The sequence below is a fragment of the Henckelia pumila genome, chromosome 4, assembly GCF_033568475.1.
Source record: "Henckelia pumila isolate YLH828 chromosome 4, ASM3356847v2, whole genome shotgun sequence".
Lineage (NCBI taxonomy): Eukaryota > Viridiplantae > Streptophyta > Magnoliopsida > Lamiales > Gesneriaceae > Henckelia > Henckelia pumila.
The window spans coordinates 106,303,163-106,318,524 of NC_133123.1; the positions used below are offsets into that span (position 1 = coordinate 106,303,163).

The 15,362-nt window shown below is 39.9% G+C and overlaps 1 protein-coding gene across 1 annotated transcript; it reads right to left on the reverse strand.

The window, feature by feature from the left end:
* Positions 1-1,492: 1,492 nt before the first annotated feature.
* LOC140861499 (uncharacterized) lies at positions 1,493-5,431 on the reverse strand. The gene is made up of 6 exons (XM_073264521.1): positions 5,355-5,431; positions 2,827-2,954; positions 2,659-2,733; positions 2,455-2,565; positions 1,665-2,262; positions 1,493-1,538 (listed from the first exon to the last, which is right to left on the reverse strand). The coding sequence occupies exons 1-6, from the start codon at positions 5,429-5,431 to the stop codon at positions 1,493-1,495; spliced, it is 1,035 nt and encodes a 344-aa protein (XP_073120622.1).
* Between the last annotated feature and the right edge of the window lie 9,931 nt (positions 5,432-15,362).

A 15,362-nucleotide genomic window follows, 5' to 3' on the forward strand; every position in this document is an offset into this window, starting at 1 on the left:
GATAAAACCCTGCATGGCCTAAAAAACTTCGGATGCCTTTGATATTCTTTGGAGGTGGAAGCTTCTCAATGGAAACCACTTTGGCTCGATCCACCTCTAATCCATTTGATGACACTTTATGTCCAAGGACAATGGCCTCTTTAACCATAAAGTGACATTTTTCCCAATTTAGCACTAAATTTTCTTCCTGGCACCTCTGCAAAACAAGAGACAGATTATGCAAGCAATGATCAAAAGAGGAACCAAAGACGGAAAAGTCATCCATAAAAACTTCAATCACTTCTTCCACTATATCTGCAAAAATCGCCATCATACACCGCTGAAAAGTTGCTGGTGCATTACACAGTCCAAACGGCATCCTCGTGAAAGCAAATGTGCCATAGGGACACGTAAAAGTAGTCTTCTCCTGATCCTCCGGTGTGATAGAAATTTGATTATAACCTGAATAACCATCTAAGAAGCAGTAATAGCAATAACCAGCAAGTCTATCAAGCATTTGATCAATGAAAGGAAGTGGAAAATGATCCTTACGAGTAGCTTTGTTCAACATTCTATAATCTATACATACTCGCCAGCCAGTTACTGTACGTGTGGAGATTAACTCATTATTTTAGTTTTTAACCACAGTAATCCCACCCTTCTTAGGCACCACTTGAACAGGAGATACCCAACTACTGTCAGAGATAGCATAAATCACTCCCGCATTCAACAACTTTAAAACCTCTTTCTTAACTACTTCTTTCATAGCGGGATTCAACCGCCTCTGATGATCAACATAAGGAGTATAAGATTCTTCCATCAAAATTTTATGCATGCAAATTGTTGGACTAATACCCTTAATGTCAGAAATTGACCATCCTTAAGCAGTTTTAAAATTTCTCAGAACTCTCAACAACTTATCTTTTTTTACAGCAGACAAATGAGCAGATATAATAACAGGACAAGTAGTATTTTCACCAAAAAATGCATAACATAAGTGCGCAGGCAATTCTTTAAGATCATGAGTTTCAGTAGATACCTCTGGTGCACTATTTTCCAATGCTTCAGATTCCTTTGGACTTACCATTTTTTGTTATGGAGGGCTGTCAAGAAATGATTTTTTTTCTTGTAACTCCCAATACTGTTCCTTATCAACCACCTCATCTGCCACCAAACATCTTTCGAGTGGATCAGTAATTCCTGCACATGAAAAAGAATTATGAGAATCAACAATTTCAATACTTTTACATGTATTTACCTCGTTTGGTCCCCTCATGGTGTGATAAATATTAAAAATCACAGCTTCACCACCAACTCGGAGTGTAAGCTCTCCCTTGTGAACATCGATCAGTGCGCGTGCAGTAGCTAGAAAAGGTCTCCCAAAGATCAAAGGAGTTTCTTCATCTTCATCCATGTCTAATATTACGAAGTCTGCTGGAAATATAAACTTGTCGACCTTCACCAAAACATCCTCCACAATACCCCGTGGATATGTGATACTCCGATCAGCCAGCTATAATGTGATGGTGGTCGCCCTGACTTCTCCAAGTTCTAAGGTCCTGTAAACAGAAAAAGGCATTAAATTTATACTAGCATCTAAATCACATAAAGCTCGATTTACCTTAGAGCCACCAATAAAACAAGGGATAGTAAAACTCCCTGGATCCTTAAGCTTTTGTGGCAACTTTTTCTGCAGGATTGCGTTGCACTCTTCTGTTAGATTCATCACTTCATTTTCTTGCAATCTCCTCTTCTTAGACATTACATCTTTGATGAACTTGGCATAGTTGGGAATTTGTTCCAAGGCATCTGCAAATGGAATATTGATGTGTATCTTTTTGAACATGTCTAGAAACTTGGAAAATTGCTCATCAAGTGCCTTCTTTTCGAACCGCTGTGGGTATGGAAGCTGTGGCTTGTACATCGGTTTGGCTTCAGTTTCTTTCTTGGGTTCTTCAACCACGATTTCTTCAACCACTGGTGCTTCAACTTCCTTGGTTTTTCTCTGTTCATCAGCCTCTAACTTCTTCCCACTTCTTAACTCCACTGCTTTGCACTGCTCTTTTGGATTCACATCAGTATTGCTGGGAAACTGTCCTCGATTTTGATCCTTCAACGCATGTGCAAGCTGCCCAATATGTGTTTCCATAGATTTCATCATAGCCCCCAAACTGCACATATGTGTCTCCATGATGTCCATTCGAGTTTCAGTCCTCGACATCCGCTTGTTAGATTCCGTAACAAATGTAGACACAACATCCTCCAAAGACGCTTTACCTTCACCTTGATTTGTATTGAATCTCGGAGGGGGTTTCAACACATTTTTGTTGTTGGCATATGAAAAATTTTCATGGTTACGTAAGCCAGGATGATAAGTATTGGGTGGAGGTTTACCTCGATAATTTCCATAGCCTCTGGGATTGATATATTGAGCTTCCTCAGGTGGATGAGATTCTTCTATGGCAACCGACACACCTGCAGGTTCTGCGATATTCAACTTATTCAGAGAAGCAACTTGTGTACTCAACGCAGACAGCTGTGCAGTGATGGATGTGAGAGGATCCACACTGTACACTGCCTTCTTGACTTCCATACGTTCAGATGGCCATTGATAACTATTGATTGTCATCTGTTCCAGCATCTCATAGGCCTGAATGGGATCTTTGGCAAATATGGTACCCCCAGCAGCAGAATCCACAGACATCCTTGTGGGCGTATTCAACCCATTGTAGAAAAATTCTATTTCTTCCCAATCTGCAAAATTATGATTAGGACAACGTCGTAACAAATTTTTGTACCTTTCCCATGCCTCATATAACTGTTCTGAATCATGCTGTTGAAAGGTACTGATCTCAATCTTCAGCTGGGTTGCCTTGGATGGTGGAAATAACTTCTCTAAAAATTTCACAACCATGCCCTCCCAAGTTGTTATGCTTCCTAGCGGCAATGACTGCAACCAGCTCCGTGCCTTGTCCCTGAGAGAAAAAGGAAACAAGCGTAAACGTATTATATCCTCAGAAACACCATTTATTTTTACCGTATCAGTAATCTCTAAAAAGGTGTGCAAGTGCAAGTGAGGATCAGCTGTGGCACCTCCATTGAATTGGTTCTGCTGAACCATGTTGATTAATGCCGGCTTCAACTCAAAGTTGTTGGCATTAATGGTCCCTCGAGCGATTCCAAAATAGTGAGCCTGGATTGTCGGCCTGAAGTGATCTCTGATTGGCACCAGAGGAGCTTGTTGTGCTTCTTCTTCAGCCATGTTCCTTAATTCTTCTCTTCTAAATCTTCTTAAAGCACGTGCAGTGCGCTCGATCTCCGGATCAAAAAATAGAGAATTCACACTTTGACATCGTCGCATAGACTGCAATTAAAAATAACAAGAAATTAATTAGTACAAAAAATAAGATGAAATAAAAGCTCTAATTTAAAACTTAGACTAATTGGTAACAAGACTAAACAAAATCAAAAAATACTCCCCGGCAACGGCGCCAAAAACTTCTTGTGAAAAATACTCGCAAGCGTACGAGTGTCAAGTTTTAATATAGTGAAAGAGAGAGTGTCGTTCCCACAAGGAGTAATTTGAAAATATTCAATACTTGTAATAAAATAGTCTTAATTTTATCTAGAAAATCAAACTTTAGAGAATTGCTGACAAATTAAATAAATAATTAAGTTTGCAAAGCGCGCACACACAAAATTCTTAAGAGATTATAAATCAAAGAGAAATAGTCTAGAGGTTTTGATTTCGCCTGGTCTCGACAATATTCATTCCTAATCAATCTATTTTTCATGAGTTCATTTCAATTAATAACCAAGAACACATATATTATACTATTCCCCTCTCCCGAGTATCAAATAGAATGTATCAATCACAGATCGATTCTAATATTCCTATTGAGAATCTACTTGTAATGATATGTGTAAAACAATGTTCTTTCTAGGCTCTATTAAAGTTATAAGCTCTCCCGAGTCATAAAACAATTAATAGTGTGAATTCTATTGATCCTATTCGAAATCCCCTCTCCCGAGTACCGGATTCTAAATAAATATGAAAAATCAATTTATAGCCAGTAAATTGAAAAGACTTTCAAAACTAGAATCACAATTAATTGAAAAGAACTCAAATCATTAAAATCAATAATTCATAAATATGTCTTGACCAGGCTACATCAACCTCTAGACATAAAAAGTTTAGTTCATAATAAAATTCATAGCAACACAAATCATGTTTAAGAGTTCAAACATCAATTCAACAATCAAAAAAAATAAATAAAGAAGGAATAACAAAGCCGTAGTCTTTCTTCCGTGTCCGGTTGAAAAGTCTTCGTCTTCGTTCCAAGCAATCTTCAAATCTTGATCCCAAAAATCTCACGAAAGTGCTCTCAAGATTATTGTGTGTATTGGCGGCTGATAGATCTTCATTAGGTCTGAAAAATCCCTTAAATACTCACCTAAAATTCGTCCAAACAAATTCCAAAGATATCCAAAAGTTTCCAAAATTACACAAACACCTCGTCACACATACAGCGATGCGCGGGCGTGCCACCCTCACGCGCGGGCGCACATAGTCTTCTGTCCCGATAATTCAAATAATTCACTCACGCGCGGGCACGCGTCAGTCATGCGCGGGCGCGCATAGACTTCTGGAAATATTTTTCCCTCTTCTCTTCAGTTGGCACGCGGGCGCGCCAAGTCCAGGTGCGGGCGCGCATGGAGTTCTGTCCATCTTCATCTATTCTTCAAAATCACGAACCATCATCACTTGCTTCGCCCTTTTATTCACTCCATTGATTCCATTCTTCATAAATTCATTATTTCCTATAGTTCCTGACATCCAACAACAACAAAAACAATTTCCACATAATTCCGCACGAAACCAAGCAATTATCCAATAATATCAACACAAATTAAGTGCATAAAATGCACTTATCAGGTGAAATGGAGTAGACATGGGAGAGAAGAAACTACATGGGAATTGGAGTCTATAATGCGTCAAGAATGGCCTCATTTGTTTGATAATGTGATGACTTATTCCATGTACTCTAATTTTCCTATGTACAATCCGTGGTAGATGTTTGATCCCTTTGTTTAAAAGTTTAATGTGTGTTAATTTCTAGGACGAAACCTTCTTTTTAGAGGGGGAGAAATGTAAGGACCCGATTTTAATATGCCATTTAATTTGTGTGATAAAAATATGTATTAATAAATATCGGTTTATAGACGATATTAAATTGCATATTTGATTTATAAAGCATACAAGAGTTGAAATAACTCAAACCGGGTCAAGTTTTACACCCGAATGAATAAAATAAGACACACATTAAACTAATACATCAAATATTGAAATACATATGGTGATAAATGAGATATACGATTCTCTCTCCTCAAACCCATCTTCTCCACCGCTTCTCTCGTCTGTTTCTTCTTCTTTCCATTTCAAACTTTTCATGTCGCTTCAAATCACAGTAACTTTTCCGTCGGTGATCGATTTTCAAAAATAAATATAGTTCCGAAATCCTTGCGATGTAAGATTTCTTTTGATACCAATTTCGTAAAGTTTCTCGCAACCTATTTGAACGCAATTTTGGAATCCGTGACCTCCGCCGCTCGTTTTCGCCGGAATTCGGGAAGAAACCTTGGTTTAGGTTGTTTAGAGCTTAAAATCGAAGCTTTGAACAAAATTCGGAACTTCCAGAGGTAAATTTCAGGAACTAGGTTTTCAAATTTTGGGAATTTCGATTCAATTGACTTCCGATAATTGATATTGTTTAATTATTGATTGTAGTTGCTATAATTCAGCTGAATTGAGGTATTGGTTAATTTTTAGAATTTAATTGGGAATTATTTCGAGATTCCAGATTTATTATGTTAGGATTTGGTAGCGCTCAGTCGTGTCGCGCCCAAATTACCCGACTCCAATCAGATAAATAAATTATGTAGTAGTGAGAGTAAGGATCGTTCCCACGAGGAAAGTGAAATTTATTTGTATTCTTAAAAATACTGGAAATAAATAAAAGAGGGTTTGAGATTGAGATTAACTACTAGAAATTTAAGCAATTAAAAATTTAATATTATCACTATCATGCAAGAATAAAAATTTAACTGGAGAAATCAATAAGAAATGAGACTTGGTATCAGTCAACTATACCCTTGATATTCATTCATTCAATCATCGATTCCCTAAAAATAATTAATCCTATTAAATATTCGTCATTAAAAATCAAATTCCTGTTTTACCTTAATTTTATTTAATTAGAAAACAGCATTCTAGATTAATCCTTACCCCATAGATTAACCCAATATCAGCAATCAGATTTAAATCCACAGTAGCATTCAAACTAGTAAAACTGACGAACCTAGACAACACAAACACCAGCGGTTGTATTTAGCCTAGTCAATAATTGATCCTACAATTTAATAAATTCAACAGCAAAAAATATCAAACGTAGTTGCTTCGCAAATTAGTTCATTCAAACAATTACGGATTTGAATTCTAATTTAGCTATAGCTTGCAAAACAAAATCCTAAGATGGCCAATCCTAAAATCTCGCATACAAACATGAAATAAACCAGATCAAATATTGATACTTAATAAGAATTAAACACTGAAAATCGAATCTCATGAATAAAATATATCAAGGTTTTGTCTCCCTCAGCCAAGTATTAAAACTTAGCCACAACGATTCATGAAAATTCAAGAATAATTCAAAGAAAAGAAGAAAACTTGAGAGAAAATTGAAGAACAAAACCTAGCCTCCAAGAGAGAGTCTCCAAATCTGATAAAAAATCCTCAAAAATTAAATTGAGAGTCTAATAAATCCTAGAGTCTAAAATAACAAAGTTTCCAAAAATATAAAATTCTTCCCGGATAGCGACGCCCGCTCGATTGGTAAACATTGGCCAATCGAGCGGGCCAAAAATCCCAAGGCTACTGACTTCAAAACACATGTGCCGCTCGATCGGTATGATGTTGTCAATCGAGCGGCTAAAAAAATTCCATAGCTTCTGTCTTCATCATAAAGCACCTGCTCGATCGGTGAAAAGCTGCAGATCGAGCGGCCAAAATATTTCCGAAATTTCCAGCATTTCTATGACTCCAAAGTTCCTTCCAAATTTCCGCAAAAATGCACAACCTAACCACAAAACCGAGAAACCAATCATGCAAACACAGAAAATGCAGTATGAACAAAATGCAAAAATAAAACACGTAAACAAATGCAAAACGACAACAAAATGACACTAACAAATGCAATAAAAACATAACTTTCTAACTCCCCCACACTTAATCCTTACTCGCCCTCGAGTAAGTCATGCAAAACAAAATGAAAGAAAACAAACACATAAGTAAGGAGAATTATGCAATAATATAGCCTCAGAGAAAACCACTTATATTTAAAACCAGTTCATAGCTATTCTCAATCATCAATGATACACCTTCAGTCAAATACGAACGTGTGTGTGTGTCATGTTACCCCAGCTACATGCAACTTCAAAAGACAAAGTTTCAAGACTGTTCACTGACCTATAACAATTCAGTGTAAGCCTCACCATCAAGAACTCTCCTCGCAAAAATCCTTCAACACAACACAACTGCCTTGAGAATAATTACGCACCGTTGGATTTTGCACCCGACATTTTTAGAAAGTCCCAATAATTACCTGCAGACTTAGCTATAATTAGATAGGATTCATATTTCAATCCCCTCGTCTATAGCCCGGATGGAACTACAATCCCATTAGATACGCAAACTTAGCTATGAAATAGTGAATAGAATTTCATTCACATTTCACGCCCGGATGGAATTGTTATATATTTTTTTTTTCAAAAGAAAAACCCCATGTAATCCGCATACTTAGCCACAAACAAGATGAATAGGATTTCAAAAATCTTGCTCGCAACCCGGATGGAGTTAATTGGTTTTCAAAAAAAACTATTTTTCTTTTTCATAAAACAAAAAATTTTAAGGTGCGCCCAAGAAACTGTATGCCATATCAAAAAAATCATCAAGATTCAAGCACTATCAATTCGACAAACACCTATTATCGTGAAATGGTCCAACAGCCATCCGCAAAATCTAATACATCACTACACTTCACTGGTTAAACATGTGTGCTTAAGAATATTCAACAATCAACCTACAGTTTCTCATATCCAATCAAGAGTAAATTTTTTTAAAAAATTCATAATTTTTCAACTATCTCATCATAGGCTGACAACTCATCCTCAGCTTATGTATTTTGACAACATAAACGACAACAACAAAAATACGATGCATAACAACACAAGAAAAATGCAATACAAACAAAGGAAACAAAATGCAAAAATGCATACAATGCAACCCCCCACACTTAACCTAAGCATTGTCCTCAATGCATTACAAGACAAAACACAAACAAACAACTAAACATTCTATTGGAACTCCCCTAGTTTAAAGGTCGGCGGCGGTTTCCTCTTCAGCCTCCGGAGGAAGGACAAGAGCGGCATACTGGAACGGGAAAGACGGCGGATATGGCAGAGCAGCCGGAATGACATTTGGATCAAGACCAAAGTTCAATGTGAGATTTTGCAATAAAGCATCCACAGCTTGCGAATTATGAGCCTCCACCGTATTATATGCATCCTGATGATGGGCGTAGGCAGTGAGCTCACGGATGGCATCGGCTTGAGAGCGACGAGGAGGTGGAGGCGGCCTTGGCGGGGCTGGCGGTTGTTGAAAGTGGCCGTCCCTCATAAAATGCTTAACACTATACGGCCTCTTGGCTTTGATAAAAGCGGCGTCGAGTGGTCGCTTAGGCTGCAACCACTCTTCATCATTATGAATGACAACTCCGGCGCGTATGCATAGAAAAGAGATGATCATGGGAAAGTAAAGACCCACTGTAGTGACCCTACCCGGATCCACTACCTAATCAGAGTTAAGAGCATAATTAAGCATGCATTAAATAAATCGCTGCGGAAGACTTAAATAAAAATAGACCGGCAGAATACAACCGGTTAAATAAATTCGATTTATACAACCAAATCGAATAAATAGCCTAAAGGCAAAACCTACAGCTAATCCTGCTGTCTTCACGGGTCACTTGCTACTCCAAGCTCCTGGTGCTAAATCCTGCACCTACACCTGCCCCGTCGAATGGGGTGTCCAAATACACAGAAAAGACTGGACGTGAGCTCTAAGCTCAATACGAAAGCACTGGGTAAAACATACAAATATGATGCATGCAAATGATAGGGTATCCATATCTGGGATAACTGTATATAAATGCTCAGTAAAGGCGCCTAGGATATGAGTGGTACAACCCGGGGAGCAAACCCTGCGTACACTACTCATTCCTACAGGACGTGGACTGTGTCCCCAGGTGCTAATCACTCATGACCCATCAGTCACTGAGTGCTAGACATCAACCGTCCTAACAGGGTTGAGCGGCCCTACATGGCTCATCTCACAAGATGGATAGGCACAATATGATATGCACATGCTGCATAATAATATGACACACAAATGCAACATATAAGCATGCAAAACCCGCTGGCAATCTCAGTCTGTACTTACGTACCTTACTACAGGCAGTTCCTAGAAGTCCCACTCTAGGTTCCAAGCCTATCATCAACTCTACAATGCAAATATCCATGCATCATTATTTAAGCTCTAAAAGCCTTAACTAAGCTATTGCATGCTCCTAAATAATTTAAGGAGACCATAGCTATACCTGCGTCCGTCATCAGCCCGCTGATGGCGACTATCTCGCAACTAGGGGTACACCCCTGCTGCAGCTCCACAGCCTCGAGCACTGCTCCGCTACACGAGCACTGCTCCGCTACTATGTCAGACACTGTCTGACTATACTAAAATATATTTCCTACTCCAACTCTAAGATAAGAGTACCCAAAGCCCTAAAATAGAGCCACGAGGGCGAAGGAGAGGAATTTGGAATTGGCAAGAAATGAGGAGCTCGGACCCTATATTTATAGACGTCGATCGGAAGCTTCGTTCCTCGATCGAACGTTCCGTTCCGGCAGATCGGAAGCTCCGTTCCCCGATCGGATGCTCCGTTCGCCACGTGTCAATTCGGTCCACATGCAACCACACACCTGTCACCGACAACCATCGGAAGCTCCGATCGCTGATCGGACGTTTCGATCTCCATGCTTCCGATGTGGCTCCGATTTGGTTACGATGTCACCATGATCGGAAGCTCCGATCCTGGATCGGTGGTTCCGATCCCACTCGAGTCTTGGGGTCCTCTAAGACATTTTCGAGCGTCCTGGATCCATTTCTGAACGCCGTTAACCCTTTTGGAATTTCCTTAATCATGTTTTACTTAATCTAAACATGATTACATGATTAATTATACTCATTAATCTCTAATTCTGGATACGGGTTACTACATTCTCCCCCCCTTAAAATATTTCGTCCTCGAAATCTAAGGTAATACCTCGAGAACGTACAAGAAACCCTTGCTCGAGTGTCTGGTCGAAATATCCTTTGACATACTCAGACTCCCGTCGAATTCTCTGCAAGCTCCATTAATGCTGAACCGCATTAACATTTTCCCAGCTGAAAATTACTGCGCTACTGGTCGACAATCGAACTTCCCTTGCGCTAGCGTATCGTAACACTGATACATCTTTCCCTCGGACCACAATCTTCCTGACCACGAAGGATACAATACCCGCTTGATCAAGATCATCGTCTCAAAGAAAATCTTATACTGACGAAGACCAAGTCATAACCTGACTGGTTTACGACAATCGTCGAATCACTAATCAAACTAACCATCTAATGGTTCCAAAAGTTCTCGGTGCTTAACACTTCTAGTTAGGAAATACTTTTCCCAACACTGTGCCGACACAACAAAACTCAAATTTCTCCCTAAGAGAATCTAGTTGTTCAAGTCTATACTTCAACGTAACTGCTCACAATGTTCCCTAGACTGGTTATCCTCCCCACTCTCCCTAAAGCACAATCGGATTCCCAAGGAATACTGGGAACTTAAACCATCATGTCTAGTACATTCTGCTGTCCACATTTCTTAGTATAACCTCAACACTATGCCCTGATGATAACTATCATCACTTGCAATTCATGACGCTACTTCATCTCCTATCCATTGGCCTGCGAAGTCACGCATACATTGCAATGGAAGTAATCACGCCGCTGATGATCTACATCACCTCGATCATAGGTTATTCACCTTATGAATTTCAATTGATAGACATCCTCTGGTTAGTTATACATACTCGCAATCACTATACACACATCAAGACTAAGGCAAGTTCCCACCAATATGCTCTACTGGGACATTCCACAATGCACAGACATATGGAAATGCTTCCTATTCCGTCTCGAAACTCGACAGTCATTGCACCTGGTATAACTCAACTCAGAGTCTCTGATAATACCATCAGCTCAAACCAATCTCCCAAGGTTGAACATACTGATCCTGGAACTAAATCCCAACAGATTCTCAATAGTCAAATCGCTCCCTTGCCGAACGCATCAGTCTCAGCACTGAACGATCTAACTCGTCGATTCCCTAGTTAATCCTGGAAATACTTGTGTTCGAAGTAACTTGTCACACAATGCATCTCTGATTGTCGTTCATTGTTAACGCGCAATATCTTTGACAAATAGTCTGCACGGATGTGACTCACGGCTTTGAAAGAAATAACTTGATCTGTCACGATCTTGCGAAATCTTCGACCCCAAAGGCAAACCTCATTGGCTACTAAGTCGATCCTTGACTATCTCTGTCACACATCGCACATCACTAGCTGGAAGATTAGTGACACAACCTGCTAGATCTCGAGGATCAGATCCTAGCTAATGTCACACAGATCAGACAACTGATATTTCCTTGCCAATGTCCATTAGCATTCCCAACTATTCGTCGGATCAACCACAACGGTGTACATAGATTCCCTCACTAAACCGAAATGTCCGGTCAACAACCTTCACTATTATTGTTCAATGGAAAACTCTCACATGAAACAATAACATGATCCTTTCCTAACCTATTGCTATCAATAAGCAATTGATTGGATCAATATCAGCTTCTTTCTTAACAAAAATGCACTATACTGGAAACTAGCAACTTCCTTGCTTGTCTCAACTGTCAAGTTAGCAACTAACTTGATCATACAAGTCCACTTGCAATCGTTCCTGATTACAGCTATCCCAGAAGATTCATCTCTGGTGATCATTGAGACTAAATAACTCAAATCTCCAATTTCTCTGAGATGGTATTCAGTACTCTTCCCATAAGCATTACTCGACAAAATACTATCCCAAGTATATCTTAATTGCTACATCCTGATCAACCCTGATTGGCTCAACCAATCGAATTCGTCGATCTATTTAAGCTCGATCAGATCAAACCACCACTGATCATTCAACTTACATGGCTCGGTCAATAACTATGACTCAGTTGCCACAAAGAGCCATTTCTACATGGTGTCAGATCATAGTACATAAGCAGTTTACTTGGCACAAGTCCTGCGCCTTTTCAGCACTACTAACCGTTGCTTCGTATTCTGAACTTAATCATCCTAACTCTGACAGAGTTACCCAATAACCACTAGTAGTCACTAGCACAGATCCCGTGCCACCTTAGCACTACTAATCGTTGTCTTGTTCACCCAAGGCAAATATTAAAATAAGCTAAGCCATTTCCTTTCCATGAAAAATCCTACGCTCACTCTCTGAAAATATCAGACAGTACTTAGCGCAACCACTGGATTCACTATCCTTACCTCGTTCATTCAGAATGTACATCACGGCTCGTCAAGTCCAAGAAGAATAACTAAAGAATCTCCAAGATTCTTACAATCTTTGAACACTCCTGATTATATCCCTTGTTAAGATTGTGCAACAGTTTGAGTCTAAGGTAGCTTACCTCAATAACCCACCTGGACAACCACCAAGGTTTCACGGGCATAGGCCATGCTTCCCTCATATCTCAATTAATGTTTATACAATCCTTAGCATATGGTATAATCCATCACAGATGAAGTCCATCATCATGAAGTAATTCTCCTATTTGAGTCTAAGTCTTGAATCAGTATCTCATTTAGTATCTCGGATGACTCCTATCACAAGGAAATTCAAACCACCACTCTGATGACAACTCCTAGTTATCGCTGGTAGAAATCCGTCCACCTACTAGATCCACACGTCTAGCAGTAACCCAAGGGTTAAAACCTATCTGCTCAGAGTATACACTTGTTAAGAAAGTCCCTCCATGACTGGTTCCTACAGCAGAATATTCAAACTATATTCTTGGCACACCAGACGATATCGAACCATCGATATCAAACCTGATATCTTAATCCAAGGTCATACCTCGTCGTGACTGTCACCAAATCCCTAGACTGAGTAGCCTTCCCACCGCCAACCCTGAAGCACATGGCTCCCAGATAACCTCTGAAGTACAATGACTCCCAGAGTAACACTGGCATAGGGTCGCGCCCCATCACGTCTAGTCATGGTCATAGTCCACAACTCTTGGCATATACTGGACCTGGTATTCCGATAACAACCCTCATCACAAGCCTCAACCTAACAAAGGTCAGATAGCCTACTGTTCTTAAGGAAACAACCTCTAAACCGAACAATACCCTTATGCCCCTAGATGAGTCCACTCGTCGTTGGCACTAACATAGTCCACTGACTAACTGGGTCAATCTTAGGAAATCGCCTAGACTAACCACAAGTCAAACCGTCACAGTCGGCCCACTCAAATCCCATGAGCTACAGCAGTTGAACACTAATCAATTAAAACAATGCCAATCCTAGCAAAATCACTTGCAATCATCCACGAATTGCTGGATAAATAAAACATGTATCATTGCTTTCATTTATGTACAATTTCTCAATTACAATCCCATGTAATACATACAGTAAAAATACTATGAAATGTACAATCGAACTTGAAATGATACAACCATAGTATGATGATTCATTACAACTGAAATACTGTTTACAAATACATCAATACAGTATTTAAATCATCGTACTAGTCTTCGTTTCTTGAGCATGAAGCTTCTGATCGACACACGCATCGATACAAGCATACTCCCGACCAAGTCTCTCTACACGTCCTTCTACGAAGAACTCCGGAGAAATGGCTCGTGATAGCTATCCAGCTATGCTCTGCGTCAGTGCATGTCAGTCAACCCCTCTTGCTCACGATCTACCATCGGCGTTCTTCTTGTAACCAAATCATGCTTCTGAACATGAAAGTATCGATATTAGCATACCGACAAAACCATGTTCTGCATGAGGTTAAAGACCTCACTCTCGAAACCTGTCATGCTTTAGGCACTCGAGGCATTCTTTGGTGAAGGTCTATCTGAGAATCTCTCCAACTACTAATGGAGAATCTTCAGAGTAGTGTCTTCATGGTATGGACTGTACAGATGCAAGCATCAAGTGCGTCCCATCCAATGCTCTGCCACTGCCTCTGACATCCGGTAATCGATCCAAAGCTAGGATCCACATGAGTAGAAGTCTTGAAAACTCGGACACGATCCATCACTCCTATCCGCACTTACTGGAATCCCATAAGCCAAATGTTTAGAAATCCTGCCGATGATGATAGTCTCTGGACAAACTAATTGTCGCATCATCACCTCTTCCAAGGTCTCATCAATCCTATAAGGGAAACCCAAAGTCTCATTACTATATCCCAAGTCTCTTGCATGCATATGCTCTGATACCAATAAATGTAGTGACCCTACCCGGATCCACTACCTAATCAGAGTTAAGAGCATAATTAAACATGCATTAAATAAATCGCTGCGGAAGACTTAAATAAAAACAGACTGGCAGAATACAACCGGTTAAATAAATTCGATTTATACAACCAAATCGAATAAATAGCCTAAAGGCAAAACCTACAGCTAATCCTGCTGTCTTCACGGGTCACTGGCTACTCCAAGCTCCTGGTGCTCAATCCTGCACCTACACCTGCCCCGTCAAATGGGGTGTCCAAATACACAGAAAAGACTGGACGTGAGCTCTAAGCTCAATACGAAAGCACTGGGTAAAACATACAAATATGATGCATGCAAATGATAGGGACTGTGTCCACTGCTTAGTAAAGGCGCCTAGGATATGAGTGGTACAACCCGGGGAGAAAACCCTGCGTACACTGCTCATTCCTACAGGACGTGGACTGTGTCCCCAGATGCTAATCACTCATGACCCGTCAGTCACTGAGTGCTAGACATCAATCGTCCTAACAGGGTTGAGCGGCCCTACATGGCTCATCTCACAAGATGGATAGACACAATATGATATGCACATGCTGCATAATAATATGACACACAAATGCAACATATAAGCATGCAAAACCCGATGGCAATCTCAGTCTGTACTT

Bases quoted from the DNA above. Each gene is read 5' to 3' on its own strand.
- LOC140861499 (XM_073264521.1), bottom strand. From the start codon at position 5,431: ATGAAAAGTTTGAAATGGAAAGAAGAAGAAACAGACGAGAGAAGCGGT. The intron at 2,734-2,826 runs GTACCTTTCAAC...ATAATTTTGCAG, and splicing joins CCAGCTGAAGATTGAGATCA to ATTGGGAAGAAATAGAATTT. The intron at 2,566-2,658 runs GTACCATATTTG...AACGTATGGAAG, and splicing joins TGTGGATTCTGCTGCTGGGG to TCAAGAAGGCAGTGTACAGT.